Source organism: Candoia aspera, chromosome 3, assembly GCF_035149785.1.
Source record: "Candoia aspera isolate rCanAsp1 chromosome 3, rCanAsp1.hap2, whole genome shotgun sequence".
NCBI lineage: Eukaryota > Metazoa > Chordata > Lepidosauria > Squamata > Boidae > Candoia > Candoia aspera.
The window spans coordinates 7,064,219-7,086,099 of NC_086155.1; the positions used below are offsets into that span (position 1 = coordinate 7,064,219).

The 21,881-nt window shown below is 44.0% G+C and overlaps 1 protein-coding gene across 5 annotated transcripts in view; it reads left to right on the forward strand.

Moving 5' to 3' along the window:
• NKAIN4 (sodium/potassium transporting ATPase interacting 4) overlaps positions 1-14,783 on the forward strand; it is a 105,016-nt gene extending 90,233 nt beyond the window's left edge. For 3 of the 5 annotated variants that reach the window (XM_063296941.1, XM_063296938.1, XM_063296939.1), the window contains 2 exons: positions 6,567-6,651; positions 8,250-8,355. In XM_063296941.1, the coding sequence (XP_063153011.1) occupies positions 6,567-6,651; positions 8,250-8,349 (185 nt within the window). In that variant the 3' untranslated portion in view covers positions 8,350-8,355. Of the gene's footprint in view, positions 1-6,566; positions 6,652-8,249; positions 8,356-14,497 lie in introns of those variants that run through there. The other 2 variants (XM_063296940.1, XM_063296942.1) reach the window with 2 other exon arrangements.
• Positions 14,784-21,881: the final 7,098 nt, after the last annotated feature.

Sequence of the window (21,881 nt, forward strand, 5' to 3'; positions counted from 1 at the left end):
GCTGATATTTCAAACTTGTAACGACATAGACTTCCAGTGACCAGAGCCAATTGGTGGTGCTTTTTTTCTCTGCAATACTGGCATTTCTTTGAAATTGTTCCTTTGATATGAAGCAGGAGAGATTGAGAGGCACCCCACTAGATGGACCAGACCAGGAGATCAATTCCACAAGGAGGCCAAAACTACTTTTGTTGCAATGGGCTGTTACAGGTAGTCCTCGCTTAATGACCAAAATTGGGACTAGAATTTTGGTTGCTAAGTGAAGCAGCCATTAAGCGAATCTGACCCAATTTTACAACCTTTTTTGCAGTTCTAATTAAGCGAATTGCCACAGGCATTAAGCAAACCACATGGTTGTTAAGCAAATCACGTGGTTCCCCATTGATTTTGCTTGCCAGAAGTCAGCTGGGAAGGTCGAAAATGGCGATCACATGACCACAGGACGCTACGACAGTCATAAATGCGAACTGGTTGCCAAGCGCTCAAATCATGATCACATGGCCATGGAGACGCTGCAATGGTTGTAAGTTTAAGGACCAGTCATAAGTCGGTTTTTCCAGCACTGTTGTAAGTCCGAACCATCACTAAATAAATGGTTGTTAAGTGAGGACTACCTATATAACAGAATCTTATGAGTCTAATTCTCCTGGAGAACAAGTGGCATATAAATTAGGTAACACTAATTCTGTATTCCAAGAATGCATAACTTCCACATGGCTTGAGCAATGATAATTTTAATATTATTTCTTTGGCTTCCCAGAAGATGCAGGGGGTATGGCAGGTGACATCATAATGACATTGGAGTGGGCGGAGCAGCATATTTTTGTTCAAGGTTTGGTTAAGGATAGAAATGGTTTAACTCTTATAAAGAATTTCGGGTATTTCTGCAAATCATCTTGTGTGTGTGTATAATGCAGTTTAAACTGCAAAAAATCAGAAAAGGCCAAAAGCCACATTTTGCTTTTGAATGGCATGCCCAGGACTCTGCTTTAAAAGATAAAGGGAGCCCAGGACAAATACCAAATTGGATTTGATACCACCTAAGTTGAATGACAATTCAATTCCATTAAATCAATTCCATGAATTTTAATTCCTCACAAATTATTTAATAATGTATGTAATTTATTTAATTTCTCTCCAAGGGGAACTTGGGACTCATAGAGGCAGAAATGTAACACACTCTTCCCCCTTATAATTTGGGGGTTAATAGAAAAGGATTTATATTGATATTGATATTGATAGATATTAGATATGTTTAACCTAATTACATAAATAGGGCATGTAAGCCATTCAGAGTCAGCATCAACTGAAGTGACAAAGAAGCCAAATGAATAAATGAATTGAAACTTACATTTTCGGGTAAATTATGGAGGAGCTTGAGGACTGAGTTTGCAGGGACTATATGCTTTCCTATGACCTCACTTTCTGTTTCCTTGCACACAGAATATATATAAATACATGTACATATATGCAGAACAACATCTGAGAATTTATGAGAATAGCCTGCTGTAGTGATGGAACCTTCAGCAAAGGATCGTTACCTTGTCGTGGTGCTGGAGTTTGAGCACCTCAATGATGCCATGAGCTAAACCGTGAAGGGCCACCCAAGACGGGAAGGTCATGACAGGTCAGACTAAATGCGATCCCTGGGGAAGGTAATGGCAATCCACCCCAGTATTCTTGCCGTGAAAACTAAATGGATCAGTACAACCAGAGATATGTCGGTATACCATCGGAAGATGAGACCCCCCAGGTCGGAAGATGGTCAAAATGCTACTGGGGAGGAACAGAGGATGAGCTCAACTAGCCCCAGACGTGATGACGCAGCTAGCTCAAAGCCGAAAGGACGGCTAGCGGCCGACGGTGCCGGTGCTGAACGGCGAATCCGATGTTCTAAGGATCAACACACCATTGGAACCTGGAATGTAAGATCTATGAGCCAGGGCAAATTGGATGTGGTTATTGCTGAGATGTCAAGATTAAAGATAGACATTTTGGGCGTCAGTGAACTGAAATGGACTGGAATGGGCCACTTCACATCAAATGACCACCAGATCTACTACTGCAGACAAGAGGACCACAGAAGAAATGGAGTAGCCTTCATAATTAATAGTAAAGTGGCTAAAACAGTGCTTGGATACAACCCAAAAAATGATAGAATGATCTCAATTCGAATTCAGGGCAAGCCATCTAACATCACAGTGATCCAAATATACGCCCCAACCACAGATGCTGAAGAAGCTGAAGTAGAACAGTTCTATGAGGATCTGCAGCACCTACTGGACAACACGCCTAAAAGAGATGTTATTTTCATCACGGGAGACTGGAATGCTAAGGTGGGCAGTCAAATGACACCTGGAATTACAGGTAAGCATGGCCTGGGAGAAGAAAATGAAGCAGGACATAGGCTGATAGAATTTTGCCAAGACAATTCACTCTGCATAACAAACACTCTCTTCCAACAACCTAAGAGACGGCTTTATACATGGACTTCGCCAGATGGACAACACCGAAATCAGATTGACTACATCCTTTGCAGCCAAGGATGGCGGACATCTGTACAGTCGGTAACAACAAGACCTGGAGCTGACTGTAGTTCAGATCACGAACTTCTTATTGCACAATTTAGGATCAGACTAAAGAGATTAGGGAAGACCCACAAATCAGCTAGATATGAGCTCACTAATATTCCTAAGGAATATGCAGTGGAGGTGAAGAATCGATTTAAGGGACTGGACTTAGTAGATAGGGTCCCGGAAGAACTCTGGACAGAAGTTGGCAGCATTGTTCAGGAGGCGGCAACAAAATACATCCCAAAGAAAGGGAAAACCAAGAAGGCAAAATGGCTATCTGCTGAGACACTAGAAGTAGCCCAAGAAAGAAGGAAAGCAAAAGGCAACAGTGATAGGGGGAGATATGGCCAATTAAATGCAAAATTCCAGAGGTTAGCCAGAAGAGATAAGGAATTATTTTTAAACAAACAATACGCGGAAGTGGAAGAAGACAATAGAATAGGAAGGACAAGAGACCTCTTCCAGAAAATTAGAAACATTGGAGGTAAATTCCAGGCCAAAATGGGTATGATCAAAAACAAAGATGGCAAGGACCTAACAGAAGAAGAAGAGATCAAGAAAAGGTGGCAAGAATATACAGAAGACCTGTATAGGAAGGATAACAATATTGGGGATAGCTTTGACGGTGTGGTCAGTGAGCTAGAGCCAGACATCCTGAAGAGTGAGGTTGAATGGGCCTTAAGAAGCATTGCTAATAACAAGGCAGCAGGAGATGATGGCATCCCAGCTGAACTGTTCAAAATCTTGCGAGATGATGCTGTCAAGGTAATGCATGCTATACGCCAGCAAATTTGGAAAACACAAGAATGGCCATCAGACTGGAAAAAATCAACTTATATCCCCATATCAAAAAAGGGGAACACTAAAGAATGTTCAAACTATCGAACAGTGGCACTCATTTCACATGCCAGTAAGGTAATGCTCAAGATCCTGCAAGGTAGACTTCAGCAATTCATGGAGTGAGAATTGCCAGATGTACAAGCTGGGTTTAGAAAAGGCAGAGGAACTAGGGACCAAATTGCCAATATCCGCTGGATAATGGAAAAAGCCAGGGAGTTTCAGAAAAACATCTATTTCTGTTTTATTGACTATTCTAAAGCCTTTGGCTATGTGGACCATAACAAACTGTGGCAAGTTCTTAGTGGTATGGGGATACCAAGTCATCTTGTCTGCCTCCTGAAGAATCTGTATAACGACCAAGTAGCAACAGTAAGAACAGACCACGGAACAACAGACTGGTTTAAGATTGGGAAAGGAGTACGGCAGGGCTATATACTCTCACCCTACCTATCCAACTTGTACGCAGAACACATCATGCGACAAGCTGGGCTCGAGGAATCCAAGGCTGGAGTTAAAATTGCTGGAAGAAACATTAACAATCTCAGATATGCAGATGATACCACTTTGATGGCTGAAAGCGAAGAGGAACTGAGGAGCCTTATGATGAAGGTGAAAGAAGAAAGTGCAAAAGCTGGCTTGCAGCTGAACCTCAAAAAAACCAAGATTATGGCAACCAGCTTGATTGATAACTGGCAGATAGAGGGAGAACATGTAGAAGCAGTGAAAGACTTTGTATTCCTAGGTGCGAAGATGACTGCAGATGCTGAGTACAGTCAGGAAATCAGAAGACGCTTAATCCTTGGGAGAAGAGCAATGACAAATCTCGATAAAATAGTTAAGAGCAGAGACATCACACTGACAACAAAGGTCCGCATAGTCAAAGCAATGGTGTTCCCTGTAGTAACATATGGCTGCGAGAGCTGGACCATAAGGAAGGCTGAGAGAAGGAAGATCGATGCTTTTGAACTGTGGTGTTGGAGGAAAATTCTGAGAGTGCCTTGGACTGCAAGAAGATCAAACCAGTCCATCCTCCAGGAAATAAAGCCAGACTGCTCACTTGAGGGAATGATATTAAAGGCCAAACTGAAATACTTTGGCCACATAATGAGAAGACAGGACACCCTGGAGAAGATGCTGATGCTAGGGAGAGGGCGGGGGGGCAAAAGGAAGAGGGGCCGACCAAGGGCAAGGTGGATGGATGATATTCTAGAGGTGACGGACTCGTCCCTGGGGGAGCTGGGGGTGTTGACGACTAACAGGAAGTTCTGGCGTGGGCTGGTCCATGAAGTCATGAAGAATCGGAAGCGACTAAACGAATAAACAACAAGTGATGGAACAATAGATCTCTTTTTGGACCATCTTCCTCTTTCATGCACTCTGTTCTGTCCCATTTCCACACCTGTCTACAAATTACTGTTTAAAATTGTGCCTGAAACATGTACACATTTTTTTTTTGAGCCAAGAATTGCATTGCTACATTTGGGAAAAGTCTTTCTTATTCTGAAGAGTAACTGGGATCCTGTCTACATACACTCAGGCAATGCAAATTAGTCCTTTCTATTATATTTGTGGATCAAATTAAAACACCCACTGTGGCAGCTATTTTGTCAGAGTGCCATTAACCTGATGCTGTCAAAATCCCCCGTGTTCAGTGCACTAACAGGTGAATGGATCCCCTTTCCCCAAAGGCTTCAAAGGGATTAATACAATGCTGCACAACCTTTTCAAGCCAAGGATCTCACTCAGCTTTTCAGTGGCTTGTCAAGGCCACATGCTGAAAGTTGATGGGACAGGAACAAAAATTGGAGGGATGAAAATGAAAAACACATTTTGACTGAATTTCATTTTTATTGAAATTGAATTTACATTTACATTTACATTTGATTAAATGACATTTACATTAAATTCAATTTATAATTCAGTTCCGTTCGATTACAGTAGTCCTCGACTTGTAACCACAACTGGGATTGGAACTCCCCCCATTGAGGGAGAGAGGCGATAATATAAATCTAATAAATAAACAAACAAACAAACAAATTTCAGTCACTAAGTGATGCACTCGATAAGTGAGGCATCATGTGACTGCACCCAATTTTATGACTTTTTTTGCCACAGTCGTTAAGCGAACCCGGCTTCTCTCATTGATTTTACCTGTTGGAAGCTGGCTGGGAGGGTCACAAATGGCGATCACGTGACCCCAGGGTGCTGCAACTGTTGTAAATACATGCCGGTTGCCAAGTGCCCAAATTTTGATCATGTGACCACAGGGATGCTGCGATGGTTGTAAGTGTGAGGACCAGTTGCAAGTCAGCTTTTCCTGTGCTGTTGTAACTTTGAATGGTCACTAAACAAATGGTCTTTAAGTCAGGGCCTACCTGTAATGCTATTAATATGATGACTCAGGTATTTTCTCTTTGTCACATTGAAAATTCTAGTAGGGTGACAACTTCTGGAAGGGTTCTGGGGGCTTTTGAGGTCTACATGCAGCCCTGGAAGTTCAGATGTCTCCCTAATTTAACCAGGGCTCCAGATTGTGCCTTGGCTATCCAAGCAATTGGCCCAGGAGTGAGAACTTCAGGATCAGAGTCCCTCCAGTGGGAGGAGATGGGTGGTGACAAATCTGATAAATAAATAAATAAAATAAATAAATCATCAACTATTTGAGCACTTCAGTTTACAAAATGTCCAGAAACTGCCTCAATCCTGAAGCTCCACATCACTTGGTGTAAGAGGCAAAGTGGTTCCCATTTATTTCTTTAAAAAAAAATGGGGTATGAGAATTTTCCAGCTGATTGAACAGCTTGAGTAGCATCCCATTGCTCAAGTCTGTATTTGCAGTGTTGCATTTTATAGAAGCAGGCATTGCTTGCTCATAAACAATTTGGGGAATGTCTTGGGGCTTTTGTATCCAAATTGTAACAATGTGGAAAAATTAAGCCATGTGTTTACTTCTCCTGTTGACAGGACTTTAACATGCTTAGATGGTGTAAGTTTGCACCCTCTTTTTGCACCTTTGGTTTTCTTTTTTTACACATACATGTTTGTGTTGTCTTATGCTTTGGTGTGCTCTCCTCCTCACCATCCTTCCATTTTGTTTCACTTATGCCATATGCCATTGTTATTGCTTCTGTTCTGGATTTTTTTTTCTTTCAGTTGATTTCATTGGTGGATTTGACCCATTCCCTCTCTACCATGTTAATGAAAAGCCTTCCAATCTTTTGTTCAAGCAGACCTATCTGTAAGTATGCTCTAGCAAGTCTTAGATGCTCTGTTTTGGCGATTCTTGGATTAAAGCAAGGAATCTTACTAGGGGCATCTACAGGGTATGATAAAAAAAAATGTCAAGATGGCAGCCACAGTGGTGCAATCAAAGCTCCACACCGATGCATTGCACATAGGAAATGGCCGGAGCTTTGATCATACCCTCACAGCCACCACCTTGACTTTTTTTTTACCCTACCCTGAGACCACCTCTGAATCTCATGATCACAAAAACCCCTCAAGTAAATTCATTGGTTTTACCTTCTTTTTTTTTTGGCTTCAAAAAGCCTGCACAGACCAAGGGGTTGGATTAGATCTTTCCAAATCTATGATTCTAATCATTCATTTGGTGTTGTGCCTGAGAAGGAGCTTCCAGATTCATTTCAATTTTGCCCTACCAACCCTGAAGTGTCTAAAGAAGACATTAGCAGGTTCCATGGATTCTCTCACTTGAAACCCACTCAATAAATCATGGTTAATAAATAAAATAAAAAATCAGTAAATCATGGTTAAATCATGGCTGTTGTTTGGGATGCAGTGTAGAAATGTGGTTAATGAGATGCATGTTGGGTAGAAGATATGCCTAGAATATTGAATAAAAGAAGAGAGTAGGCAAAAGTTGGGTTTATAATGTTGTCTGTCCTCTTTGCGATATAGTATAAGAAGGGGAAAATTATCAATGGAAAAGAACAACTGTAGCTCAGGGTTGAACTGTGGAGTCCTTGGCGGTCTCTGAGCTTGGTTGTTTGCTTGCAGACGTTTCATTACCCGACTAGGGAACATCTTCAGTGCGAGTGAGTGTGGTGTTTGCTCCCTGTTTATATCCATTAGCTTGCACTGCCAGTGTTGGCGGGGGTGTGGTTTTCTCCTCTCTACTTCCTTGATTAAGCTGTTGCTTACTGCCTGGTAGTTTGTCTGCCTGATTGTCTCCTACCAATATATCAATATATCAATATAACTACCAATAACCAAGGAACCACCAAGGAGACAAGCAATCAGGCAGACAAACCATCAGGCAGAAAACAATTCCCTAATCAAGGAACTACCAAGAAGAAAACCACACCCCGCACCAACACTGGCAGGGCAAGCTGCCGTGTATAAACAGGGAGCAAACTCCACTGCCTTCTGGCACTGATGATGTTGCCTAGTGGGGTAATGAAACATCTGCAAGCAAATATCCAAACTCAGAGAGCACCAAGGACTCTACAGGGAAAAATACCACCCAGATTTTCAGGGACACTAATACTGCTGGGGTAACCCCCACATCTCCAAATAAAGATGGGCAAAATTTGATATTGCTGTAGCCCAGCTCTCCCCTGTCTGAATTAGCTGGATGGGATGCAAATCTTGTCTGCCTCTTGGCAATGGCACTGCATTCCTGCTCTATTCTCTAGGTCCTGTGCTTAATGCAAGAGGGAATGAACAGGGCGAGCTAATTTGACACAGCAAAAGCAGTGTGGGATTCTGGGGAAAGGGGAAAAAGGGGTTGGAGAAAGAAAGGAAATGCATGCCATTCCCCCCCTTGCTAATTTTTCTCCTCCTTTTAAGCAGCATTCTTTTTTCTCTTTTGGCTAGACAGAGAAAGATTCCTGGGCTGTCACCGGAGGGCTGCCATTTAACTAGGTCCTGTAACCAAGGCCGGCTTTGTCTTTGCTTAAGTGGCACTAAAAGCTAAATGAGATTTCACTGGGGAGTTTGCCAGTACAGGAACCCCCTTCTGGAGGGGTGAATTTTCAACCTGTCGCTGCCAAAGCAAGTTGGAAGAAGGAAATGTGACTTACAAGCTTTCAGCTGATTGTGGCGGCAAGGGTGAAATGGGTGGCTTGCAAGCCACTCGTGTATGGGAAAAATACCAGGGATGCTGTGGTTGGAACCCAAGCATGGCTCATCTTCAACTCTGGGCTGGCCTTGCCCTGAGCTTGCAGATATACATTTGAAATTGGATGGATGGATGGATGGATGATGCTAGAAAGGCTGTTCCATGATAGTTGTGGACTCTGGTTGCAAAAACATCATTCCTTCCTGGGCGCTGGACATAAGATGTTTGTCTTTAAAATGGAAACCGATAGTTTAATGCCCACCAAACTCTTGGAAAAGCAGGGATATTGCTTCTCCCAGCCCGATGTTTGTAGAGAATTGAAGCTGTCCGTTTCGTAAGAAGCTGGGCACAGTGGCAGAGATTTGCTTCCACAGAGAGATTCAGAGCATGGAGGTGGTCTGATCAGCTTCACGAATGGTCACCTTGATGCAGCACTTCAGGTGGCCACAGAGAGCTCTGAGGGATGGTGGAAGGAGCTTTTCTCAGCCTTCGCCCCCAGCCCTGGCCAAAGTGGCTTCCGGGCCAGCTGGCTGCAGGATTATCTGTGGCATTTGCCAAAACCATCAGGTGGAAGATCTTCAGTGTGTGCAGAACGGACACCAGGCTGGAAACCATCAGCACCCACTGGGCAATCTCATGGCCTGGAAATGCATTTCCCCACATTGCTTCCTGAAGTTTTGGGGTCCTTTCATGCCACTGGCCTCCTCCCATTGGAAGGAGGCCAGCAGCGGGCAAACCCTTTTGTGCCTGCAGGTTCCCTCAAAGTCTCTGCAGGTGGCCAGCAGCGGGGAAAGCTGAGTGGTATGAGAGGAGATTTTTGATGCTGCTGGCTTCCCTTAGCTTCTCACCAGGGGTCAGGAGAAAGCAGTTGGCATGAAAACGGCATATATTTGCACTGCTGCACTCTAGCCAGCTGGGACTGGGATTGCCAAGCAGGGGGGAAAGGTTGCCTCCTGCCTGCACTGCAGCTACGCATCCTGGGGGACCCTATAAATGAGAATACATTCTCACCCTGTCAATGAAAAACAAGATGACAGCAAATCTGACCCCTCCAAAACCAACTGATCGATGGAAATCAGCCCACGGAAAAGAGGTGGCCAAGTGTTCCATTATATAGGGCAGGAAGGAAAACGAAACCCAAGAGAATTTGGACATTATCTGTTGCTAAAATGTTTTGGTTATTTCTTTATGTGTCAAACTTCTAGGCTGCGGAATTGTGATCCATTCACAGCAGCTTCTAATCAAAGAAAACTGCTGCAATGCCAGCAGAACTAAACAGATTGCATTGAATAGAACGCTATAGTAATAAGTCAGTAAATACATTCACAAATGAAATTCAGTTCACACGTGCTCAGTCAATCCTCAAAATGCCCTCTAGAAGAGAACAGTCTTCACTACCTTCAAGGAGGCCATCATTGAGAGGGGCAGCCTAATTTCTGGGGTTGGGCTATTCCAGAGAATGGGATCCATGATGGAAAAACAGCATTTTGGGGCTCCTACCCTCCTCACGCACAAAAATGTATAGCTTCCTAACTTTTTTCAATAATATTACTTATCCAAAGGTACAAGTAGTCCTTGTTTAGTGACTGCCTTGTTTAGCAACCATTTGCAGTTATGACAGTGATGAAAAAGTAACTTTATGACCAGTCCTTGCATTTATGACCTTCGCAGGTCTGTAAAGCAAAGCAAAGCTGAAGGAAGATCGGAAGCACAGCTGAGTTTCACTTAGCAACTGCTTTGCTTAATGACCGAGTTGCTGGTCCCAGTTGTGGTCGCTGAATAGGAACTACCTGTACTGGATTTCTTGAGGGCTTGTTTGAGGGATTCTAGTCTGGTAGATGAAGGCTACTAGGAGGTGCAGGGCTGGAAGGCTTCTGTACATGACAGGGACTTTGCTGCCTTAGACACTTGTTCAGCCACAGGCATGGCAACCCCACACAGCCACCAGTCTTGGATGCTTCGCACCTCTCTGCCAATCCCCCGATTTATCAGTTGCAGTGACTTCTCTCCACACACCTTGGACTGAGAGAGGAGGGTGTCCAGCGGCTAGTCAGTTTCTGTTATTCTGCATTATAGGACTTACCTAAATGCCCTTCTGGTGGATATTTTTAATTTCGGATTATTTTATTTTATTGCGCTTTTGAGTCTGTCTTGACTCCTGGCAACTGCCTGGAGAAGTGCCTGCAGTTTTCTTGGCAACATTTCTTGGAAGTGGTTTGCCATTGCCTCCTTTCCAGGGCTGAGAGAGGGGGACTGGCCCAAGGTCCCCCAGCTGGCTTTGTGCCTAAGGTGGGACTAGAACTCAGGGTCCCCCGGTTTCTCGCCTGGTGCCTTCATCATCACACCAGACCGGCTCTCTAGTTTAATTTAGGAGATGACGAAGTATGGGCCTGGGGGAGGCCACACAAACCAGCCTGGAGAAGCTCAGGCAGAGTCCCAAAGCCAGACTTTTCCCATGATTGCAGTAGTGCCCTGATCGGTGAAGTTTTTCTCCACTGGCTGGGGACACACTGAAAGGGAGGAGAAACTGAATCACCTTGCCCCCAGTGAGCGGCGCACTCAGGCTTCAGAACACCACCAAGTGGCAGTGACTTGGAAGCAATGCAACAGGGACAGGGAAGGGATTGGCCACAGGGATGGTTCTGCCTCGTTGTTTCATGCTGACTCAAGGAGGGGTGGGTAGCGCTTTGTAATAGGGAAAGGCCCTTAGATTGACCCGAAGGCCTGTAGTAGGGCGTTTGGAATGGAAATGAATTCTTGAGGGATTCATTTACCACAAGAGGAGAGGTATGGGGTTTTCACTATGTGTTCCATGCATGGAGCAGGCCACATGTAGATTGGATGCTGCTGTGCCCAAAGTCCAGCCATGCTGCTGCTCACACCAAGCAATGTTTCAATCTCACCCTTCAAATCCAGAAGCAGGATCTGCTCGTAAGTCTCACAGATGGTTAGGAAGAAGTTGTTACTCAAAGGTGGAGTAACTCTCTATTACTCCTGTCTCCTGCCATTACTCCTTTCTCCTATATGGATAGGCCTTCTTTGTAGCAATTCCTTTTGTGGAATGAAAGAACGGAGCACAGAACTAAGGCTTTTGTTCTGCGCGCCATGCCTAGAAATGTTGCAGTGGCATGGAAGTCTTCCTTCATGGTCTGCAAGACCGTTTGACATTCTTCCACAAGAGCCCTGCTAAATCAGATCAAAGGTCTGCAGGTAGTCCTCGACTTAGGACCATTCGGTGACTGTTCCAAGTTACGATGGCACTGGGAAAAGTGACTTGCAACTGGTCCTCACACTTATGACCGTTGCAGCGTCCCTGTGGTCACGTGATCATAATTTGGGTGCTTGGCAACCATCACACATTTATGATGGTTGCAGTGTCCTGTGGTCACATGATCACCATTTGCAACCTTCCCAGCCGGCTTCCAACAAGCAAAGTCAATGGGGAAGCCGGCAGGGAAGGTCGCAAGTCGTGGTCACATGATGTCTTGTTTAACAATCCCGGCAAAGAAGGTAGTCAGATTGGGTGTGGTCACGTGATACCTCACTTAACGACCACACCACTTAATGACAAATTTTCTGGTCCCTGTTGTGGTCATAAGTCAAGGACTACCTGTATCTAGTCCAGCTTCCAGTTGTCCATTCTGGCCAGGTAGGCGGTTTGGAGAAAAGCCTTTGTCCTATTCCTTCATTGCTTCTTTGCAACTAGTATCCGTCTTCAGTGAATAGGTAGCTACTGAGATCCGTCACTTCAGGAATTTCGCTACCCTTTTTTGGGAGCTGGCGCTGGTGCTTTGCCAGAGTGCTGTGAACTCTGCCTTTACTGGGGGTGAGTAATCTGGGTCTCACAGGCCACAAATGGCCTGCAGCATCCCTTTTAGGGTTCCTCCCCTCAACAAGCTCATGCCGCCAAAAGTCAGCAGCAAAATGACTGAATGTGGGAAATACAATTTCGGCTCCTATTTTCCAGGTTTGGGACAGTCTTAAGGCTGAGCGTGGGAGTGGTTTGCCTCTTGGAGGCCTCCTGTTCCCACCTGAGGCCTTAACATCTTCCCCAAAGGCCCAAAAATGAATGGTCCGAGAGGGATTGTCCAGGTTTAGTGGTAGGGTTTAGGGAATGGGAATAGGAGCAGTTTACCTCTAGGCCCCAAATTTTCAGCCATGTCTCTTCTGGTAAATTCATAGTACCCTCCTGTGGCCCTTCAGAAGACTGAGAGGCCCTCGATTGCTCAAACATTGGTTCACACTACAGGAAAATAAGATAAACACTCTTCGCATTTCAGGATTGAATACCGTCCAAATTGTTCCTCATTTTTGGATGGATGCAGCAGGAGATTAAGTATTGATTTTTCATGCAGGAGGTTTCTGCAAAGTGGGAATACACAATGCCTCTGGAGGAGCAATGGCAGCTGCTTGATTTACTAATCCAGAGGAAAGACGCTCGGAGCTGAAGCAGGAGGAAAAGACGGGCTTAAGGTCCTGGGGAAAAGGAGGGTGGCCCATCGTTTGGCCAGAAAGATAGCCTAAAAATATTTGTGATTAATAATCCTACGACACAGAGTAATGCTTACATCCAGGAAAGGAATGGCCCCTGGGCACTACAGTGAAAGAACCATGTAAAAATGCCCTCTCAAGGTACAATGGCATTTAGGCATCGCTCACTAATGCAACCAAGAGTGTCAAGCACTATAAACAGCAGTTGGTTTGACACTGAGTGATTTCCTTCTGTGGGGAACGGAAAGTGCATCATTTAGCCGACAGACTGCCGAGTGCCAAACCTGCCCTGGAAAGCCACAGGGACTCTGCGCTAAGCACACCGACCTTCGCTCAGCAGCCTTTGCAATGCGTGTGCCTTCTCTCCCCAGGGCTTGCGGGTATCTTGCACATACATCACTTGCACATATTATAATTACTTTAGTATAATGGAACTCTGCTAGCATGCCTAACATCCTCTAAGGAATGCTGCAATGTGGAGGACGTGGAAGAAGAAAAGCCCATGGCTTATCCTGGGTGGATCCTCTGATTCTCACAATCACACCAAAGTGAATCCATGGTCGCAACACTCAGCATCTCAGCCATCTAGACTTAGAGTTGTTGCTCGGAATAATCCAGGGACTAGTCCTTAACTCTGGGACGGGAACGCAGACTGCCTGAGAAATTCTCAGCAGATGAGAAGCTGGGCAGAATTTCCAGGGAGGAGGAGGCTGCAATGCTGCCTGTAGCCTCCCTGCTAAAGATGGCAGAAGCCAAGTCAAATACCCCAGAACAGGCAGGCAGGCATGTTGGTTTGCTTAGCTTGCATATTTCAGCATCCTGGAGCTTGTAAGTAGAGAATGAACTTTTATATCATTACAACTTTTTTTTTACTAGGCATAGTATCAAAAGCCCCACTCACAGGATTTAACAGTCTGTGGGAATGACCTTGGGAGACAGGAGGAAGAACCGCAGGCTAGGCAATGTTCGGACAAGTGGCAGCTGAGTCCGCAGAAGGAATGAGGGTGTGACAGTGTCTCAGAAGGGACCCTCCCTAGTTTCTTGGACTGCAAAGGCGAGGGGGCAGAGAGGTTCTTTCAGACTTGCAAGAGTGTTGTCAGCCTTGTGAGGTAGTCCAGACAAGAAGCACAGCCAGAAGTACTAAGTTTATTGTAATGTTATCATAACAGAATCTTACAAGTCTGAAAGCACCTCTCTCCCCACTCGCCTTTACAGCCCAAGAAACTAGGGAGGGTCCCTTCTGAGACGTTTGCCACAGTCCCATTCATTCTGCAGGCTCAGCTGCCCCTTATCTGACCATTGCCTAGTCTGCAGCTCTTCCTCCTGTCTCCCAAGGTCATTCCCACATACCATTACACAGGGTCCTTGGCACAGGTTAGAAACTTCCAGGAGATTATGATGTTGCATGAAAATTGCTTGAATGGTGGCAAAGCCTTCAGATGGCTGGTTGTCTCTAACTCCATGGCCCCCTCTGTCTTCTCATCTAAAGTCTTTGTGTTCACATGTTTCCTAGGCCTGCATAAGTGATGAGACCCAGCGACTGGACAGGCGGAAAGCATCCATCCACAACTGAAAAGCCAAAAGTTCAGCCAGTGGCAGCCAAGGAATGGGAGATGCCTTCCGCTTTAAAGAGCACGTCTCCGCGGGATCACCGTCCTATACTTGGCCCTTCCAGCCAGCTTGCTGTCTTGCTGGCACCTACTCAGACAATGCCTCATTAGTGGATTTGTAGGTTTTGTTATTAATGAATGAAATGGAAAGATTATTTCCTTCTTCCTCTCCCACCCCCACCCTCCCCCTGTCTTCACTCCGTTGAGAGTATGAAGAGAACATTTGGAAAATACATATTTGACTCTTCTGTACGAAAATGAAATGCACCACCTCCGGGTATTTCGAAGCATAAACTTTGTTATGATCAGTGGACTGATTCCCGCTCCCCCTCAACCCCCACCTACCCTGAACAATCTCACTTTGTAGTTTCCATTAACAGACAAGCTGTTAATTAAAAGTATCTGTTCCTGGGAATTTTTCTAAGTGTCATAGAAAAAGGATCTGGAACAGCCCAATCCTTAAATTCACCACTTGCTCTCTTTTTACCATCAAGTACCACTAACTAATTTTCAGTTAGGACAATTAAAATTGGTTGGAAGCTTCCCTGGCTTCTAGGCAAGCAAAAAAGTGCCATTAAAGCCATAGATGAGGTGCCAGATTTATCTCCAATCCATTGAGAAGGTGTCCTGACTCGATCATCGTCATTTATTGCATTTTTATTTAAAAGAAATAGGCATTAGTTGAATAATCAAAACCAAAGGCTTCAGATACGATCATCTAGGGGAAGAATTAAGCTTGCGCACAAGACTATGACACTTGGTATACAGAAGGCTGTGTAAGTGTTGGACTAGCAGCATCTCTACCACCTTTTAATTGGAGATGCCAGAAAATGAACCTGGGTCCTGTGTAGCCCAATTGCAGATACGCTAGCACTGGTATGACAGAACTGCAGTTTTTCATAGTGTGTATTGCAGTGAACCTTTAAGGATGAAGGTTGAGGAGGAGGAGTAAGGGAAAATGCAGAAGTGGCACATTGTTTGTAATGGTAGTGTTAGCAAAGACACCCATGAGTTGAGCTTGACTCTTTTACGTCATCATGGACCCAACTGCGTAGTTTTCTTGGCCACAATTCTGAAGTGCTTCATCAATGCCTTCTTTCAGTATGTTCTGTTGACTTCCTACTTGAGCGTACAGCCCTGGTACTCCTCGGTGGTTTCCCATCCAAGTCTTAACCGGGGATGATCTGGCTCAGTTTCCAAGTCCAAACAAGGTCAGCTAGATGCTGCTATCTGTTGAGATACAATCTTCATTTTACCAGCAATATATATCAGCATCTAGGATGTGGAACCTATGGTCAATTGTGTAACACAGAGTGGTACAAGCTAAGATTTCAACCATCGAGTTCTTCCACAACCACAGTCCCCTGCCACATCGTGCATCAGTCCACAGCAGTGAGCACTGTGGGACTCTATTCCCCCTGTCGTCACCATATTTTTCCTCTCTTTTCTTTTTTTTAACTTCTACCATCCCAGGTGTTTTCTCCCAATCCTTTTGATATCTCCTTCTTCTGTGTGCATAAAGTTTTGACTATGTATGTAACAACATTGCCTGAATAGTACAAATAGGGAAACCAATACATTTGATGCATTCTTTGTATCTTTGGATCACCATATTTGGATCTGAGCAAAAGGAAAGGAAAGTTCTGCATCAGAAGACGGGATGTATACCCTCTACATATTGGACACCTTCCCCAATATGCTGCTGCCTTCCAAACTATGACCAAGCTGATTCAAAATTATGGGAGTTACAGCCTAGCACATGTGGAGAATATCAAGTTGGGGAAGCTGTAATAAGATCCATAAACCTGATTACCATCTCAAAGGTTCTGTATTGGATCCAGCCTTGAAAGCAATTTTTAGATAGCTCTCTCAGAAGACCTAACCAGCTTGATTTGCACAGCAGTATAAAATTATCGTATGGTTTGACATGTAAGATGATGGTCGTTTTTCTAACTTATATTAGATCTTTGTGGGGTTTTGTGGTTCATGGCAAATCTCTAAAGCCTTTATGGCTAGGTAATGCCCAATAACATTCTTTATCTGATTTTCTTCTCCACTTATATAACATTATTAAACAAATGCATTGAAGTTACCTGTATAGCAATGGCTGTTATCTTCCATGTTGTACCACTGACCTCTGATTGGTGGAGAAAAGCAGTTGGGATATTTTCTTGTCTTCACGTCCTACTTGGGACCTTCCTAAAGGTTGTCTGCCATTAGTGATTAGATGCTGGTCCTTTGGTTTCAGCTGGCAACACACTTTCCATATTCATATTCTAATACGTATTGATGATTCTGAAGCCATAGTTGACATGTAGGTCTAAATGCTTAATGTAACCAAGAGCCAAAGCATCACCATTTTTCCTCCTTTAGTATAACTCACCCTGGTCTATACCCCATCATTTCTATTCACCCTCACCCAGCCCACTCCCAGCTCATAGTCTTCTCTAACCTTTCCAGCTACCAAAATCTTGTCTGACCCTTCCTTTTGGATTACGTATTCATTCACAAGGTAAGAATTGGACATTTTTGGTTGCCCCAAATGTGTGGACTGCTGGAGAATTCTGGGAGTTGAAGTCCACACATCTCAAACATGCCGAGGTTGAAAAACACTGCAGTCGACTACAGTACAAGATAGATTCTCTTCTGTCTACTATCAGCCTAGAGTTTTCCAGCTTTCCAGTGTAGTCCAGTGGGGAGCTTGTTGGACTAGAACTGGGGAGACCCAGAATCAAGTCCAACCTCAGCCCCAGAAGCTCTCTAGAAGACTTTAGTTCAGTCCCTCTCTCTTCACCCAATTCCCTCACAGGGTTGTTGTTGTGGGGTTAAAAGGGAAGGGAGATCTTCATGTGAGCCATCCTGAGCTCCTGGAAGAAAGGCAGAACATACTCAACATACATTCTTTCAGCTCAGCCTACCTCATGGTACATTCCCATGAACAAAAAGCAGGATGTAAATCTAAGAAATAAAATGCAATGATCAGATACAGTTAGAAGTACAGTAAATGCTTATTTTTCCTCAAATTCTGCACGGGTGCATATGCCAAGCCTCACTGACATATTTTATTATATTGCCCCCTGAAAACTAATCCTCAATTGCTCTTTCCTTCCAGAGCACGGTTCCTGGGAATGAGGAAGCATTCTAGGTCTGGATGGGGCAAACAGGAGAAATGTTCCCTGTAGAGAATATTCCCATTAATCATGTGGCTTTGGGGCCGGTGGCTTCACAGCAGGAAAGCCTCTGTGTGTGTATTTACATGCACAACCTCAAAACCACTCACTGTCTGAATGCGGGTGGGAATACTTCATTCCATATTCCAGGAGAATTCCTGGGAGATAGGATGCTTGACTTGTAATGCAGCCAAGAATTACAAACTGGACCAGTTTACACTGGGAACTAGGTAATTGCAAACTTGAGCCAAAGCACTAATGGGAAGGACGATAGACCCTTTGGCTTCTTTTGAACTAAACAGAAATATTTTGGGGATGTATGTTTTGGATCCTGGCCAAGAAAACGAATAATTACGAATTACAAACTACAATCTGGGTCTCATTGTGAGGGTTGGAGAGAGAGGTTGAGCTGGCTTTTCTGGATCCCCAAGCCCCCTCCAAGCACAAGTATGGAAATTGGCAGCAGAGTTTCTCTCCACAGTGAGGCAGGAAACATGACAATTGTAGTATAAATATAATGGTCAGTTTCTCGGCTGATGAAGATTCGGGAGATTGGGTTAGGAGTCAACTACAAAATTCTCTGTTATCCATGAAAAAACCCTGCCACCTCGCTAGATTATAGGAAAGAGGTCAGAAAGACAGTTGGGGAATTTCCACTCTTACATACTTTGGATAGATCAGTGTTTTTAAGATGTGTGGACTTCAACTCCCAGAATTGAAGAGCTGGCTGGGGAATTCTGGGAGTTGAAGTCCACACATCTTAAAGTTGCCAAGGTTGAGAAACACTGGGATAGATTGATCCTAGATGGGAAATAGTTCAGGGGCTTGAATTTTTGTAACCCCCAAGCTTATCATCTTTATCATTTTTTATTTTAATCCATTCAATTGTGGCCGATTCTCGGGGACTGCCTGGACAAGTCCGTGCAGTTTTCTTGGCAAGGTTCGTTGGAAGTGGTTTGCCATTGCCTCCTTCCTAGGGCTGAGAGAGTGCGACTGGCCCAAGGTCCCCCAGCTGGTTTTGTGCCCAAGGCAGGACTAGAACTCCCAGCCTCCCAGCCTCTAGCCTGATGCCTTAACCATTACACCAATCTGGCTCTCACATCATCTTTATAAAACTTGCGAAAAGGAACTCTGAGAATTGTGCTTGGAAAAGACTCATGTTGGTTTTAGGAGCTGCCAAAAGCTTAACAGTAAAGTCAGAAGATATTTAAAATGGTTCTTTAAGTGATCCAAAAATAGGCAAAAGAAGAACTTTTGGACATATGCCTCCATGTACTACCTACAGTATCTCTGCTCCTCTGTAATGTAGGTTTCCCCTGCCTGAATTGTTAAGTGTGGCCCCCAGGACCACAAGATTACTGTGAGTAAACACTAGGGTTTTCATTTTTGGCGGGGCACAACAGTGCCTGAGGTGTCTGCAGAGAGGACAAAAAAGTCAAGACTACAACCATGTGATTGAAGCCTTGCCCTTTTTTTGCAGGCGTCAAGACAGAGGTAGGGCTTTGATCACATGGTTGTGGCCTCCATCTTGACTTTTCTGACACCTGTGGACACTCCTGACAGTGCCCTTAAAGCATTTGGTAAGTTGATCCCGTGTTAAGAGGCCTAAATAAACCATATTCAGCATTTTTATTCCCCATAGATGCTAGTCTCCCGAGATCCAATTTCTAGAGTAATGCAGTCCAGGTCTTCAGAAAGTGAGCATCTTCCTTGATTGAGTAAAACAACAATCAGTTCCCCCAAAGAAACGGAAGGAAGGAAGGAAGGAAGGAAGGAAGGAAGGAAGGAAGGAAGGAAGGAAGGAAGGAAGGAAGGAAGGAAGGAAGGAAGGAAGGACAAAAAAGGCCTATCAAAATTCATACAGCAGTTCCAGATGTTCTCTCTCCAAATATTCTCCCTGTAATAAACTCTGAAGTTTTCAAATCCAACAGTTTATTCAAAGAAGTAATAGGGAACTAGTTTAGCTGAGCTCTTTAAAGGTTAGCTGAAATGTTACCTAATCACTACCTTCCTTTATTTCCCATATATTTCCTTTTTTCAATCAATTCCCTTTTTAATGAAGAGATTTGGCTTCAATGCTTTAATCATGTCGTTTCTTATTAAAATCGTCCCCCCAAGTGCTTGATTGCTCTCTTTTGCGTTTCAGGATTAGCAGGAGGCTTGGTCAAGTTTGGTGCCTTCAGGCTTGTGCAGGAGGATCCAAAGCACCCTCTCCTTAATTCTGTTAGGACTGGGCTGAAGGCAGAAGTCTTTGGAAGGAGAACTAGGAACTCTAGGGTGTGCCACAAGGCTCAGCCTTACTGGTGGCAGCCTATAATTATCTTTTTCCTGGGGAACCCTTGGGAGAGGACATCTGCCAACGAAGTGTTCACACTATTCTTTCTGGTTTGTGACGGTCACTTAACCCTACAGAAACCAATGGAAGGGACTTGTCATTTTCATGCAGCCCACCAGTATACAAATCTCAGTAGAAAAATATATATTTAGTATCCTCCAGTATTTTCCTTCTATTTAGAGCACCCATTCTGTGTTAGGCCAAGCAGTAGGATATCTTAGGAACAGATACATTGCTAAAGAAAGAAATCTGAACTGTAATCGAAAGACCAGCTAAAATAAACATCTGAAGTACAATCAGCAAAATGTCTATTTGAAATAAAAATAGGGCTCAAATTACTCTTTTCCAGGCTGGGTCTGGCCTCTTTGCCGTCTTTGGTGGATTATATGCTGTTATATTTTAGCAATTCTTCTGCACGGATAATGACCCAATGACTATTAGGAGAACAGATACCTCTGGAAAGTGGATTTGCAGAAGATCACTTTAAATACCATGGGTTGAACATGTACAAAATAAGCTGGTTCTCCAAAGCAGGGGAGCAGATAAATTGCACATGCCATCAGAAAGGAATTTGGCATTCTTAGGACACATGATATGCATTGAGAAACATCAACCACGTTATACAAGGAAGAATCCAGGAGAAATGCAGTGCTGGAAGACAATGCACATTCTAAATGAAAAATCTGCACGCATTTGGCCCAAAATATATTGTCCTTCTTTTGGACTCTAACATCAAAAGAACAAATACCACTGTTGGTAACCAGGCTCTGGAAGAAGATGGCATTGAAAGAAGCAACTGTAAGCTGGGATAAACTTATCTGTTAATACACCATTAGATGGCTTGTTTAAATGTTCTCTCTCACACAACTGAGGGATGTGTAGGATCCCCCGGGGATCTGTCTTAGCACCTGTGCTTTTTAACAGACTTATACATGATCTGGAATCAAGCATGGCTAGTGGAATAGTGAAATTCGTTGATGACACTAAATTATTCACAGTGGTAAAAACAACAAGGGATTGCGGAGAGCTCCAAAGGATTTCTGCACATTTAAGGGAGAGGGTGTCAAAACTCTAGATGACATTCAATGTGAGCAAGTGTAAAGTGATGCACTTTGGTGCCAAAAATCCTAACTACTCATACAAAGTGACGGGATCAGAGCGAGCGGTGGCTGATGAGGAAAGGAATCTCAGCGTAATGGTAAACAGTTCAATGAAGATGTCGATACAGTGTGCATCCACTGAAGAAAAGGCCAACAGCATGTTAGGGATAATAGGAAATGGTACTGAAAATAGAGATGCCACTGTAATCATAATGCCCTTATATAAATCAATGGTGCGACCACATCTGGAACACTGTGTGCAGTTCTGGTTGCCCCACCTCAAAAGGGATCTAGTGGAGCTAGAGAAGGTTCAGAGGAGAGCAGCTAGATGGTCAAGGGTCAGGAGCAACCAGGAAAGATTGTGACATCTGGGGCTTTTTAGTGTAAAAAGGATGCGAAAGAGAGGGGACAAGATGGAGGTCTACAGAATTAACTAGGGTGTGGATCAAGTAGAAAAGGAGAAGCTATTTTCCCTTTCCTAAAATACCAGAACCAGAAGTTACCCAATGAAATTGAGTCCTGGAAGAATCAGGACCAACAAAAGGAAATTATTTTTTTTACACATCGTGTAATTCAACTTTGGAGCTGACTACCCCGAGATGTAGTGCTGGCTGCCAGCTTGGCTGGCTTCAAAAAAGGGTTGGACTAATTCATGGAAGTCCTGGGGATCTGTGACTATTAG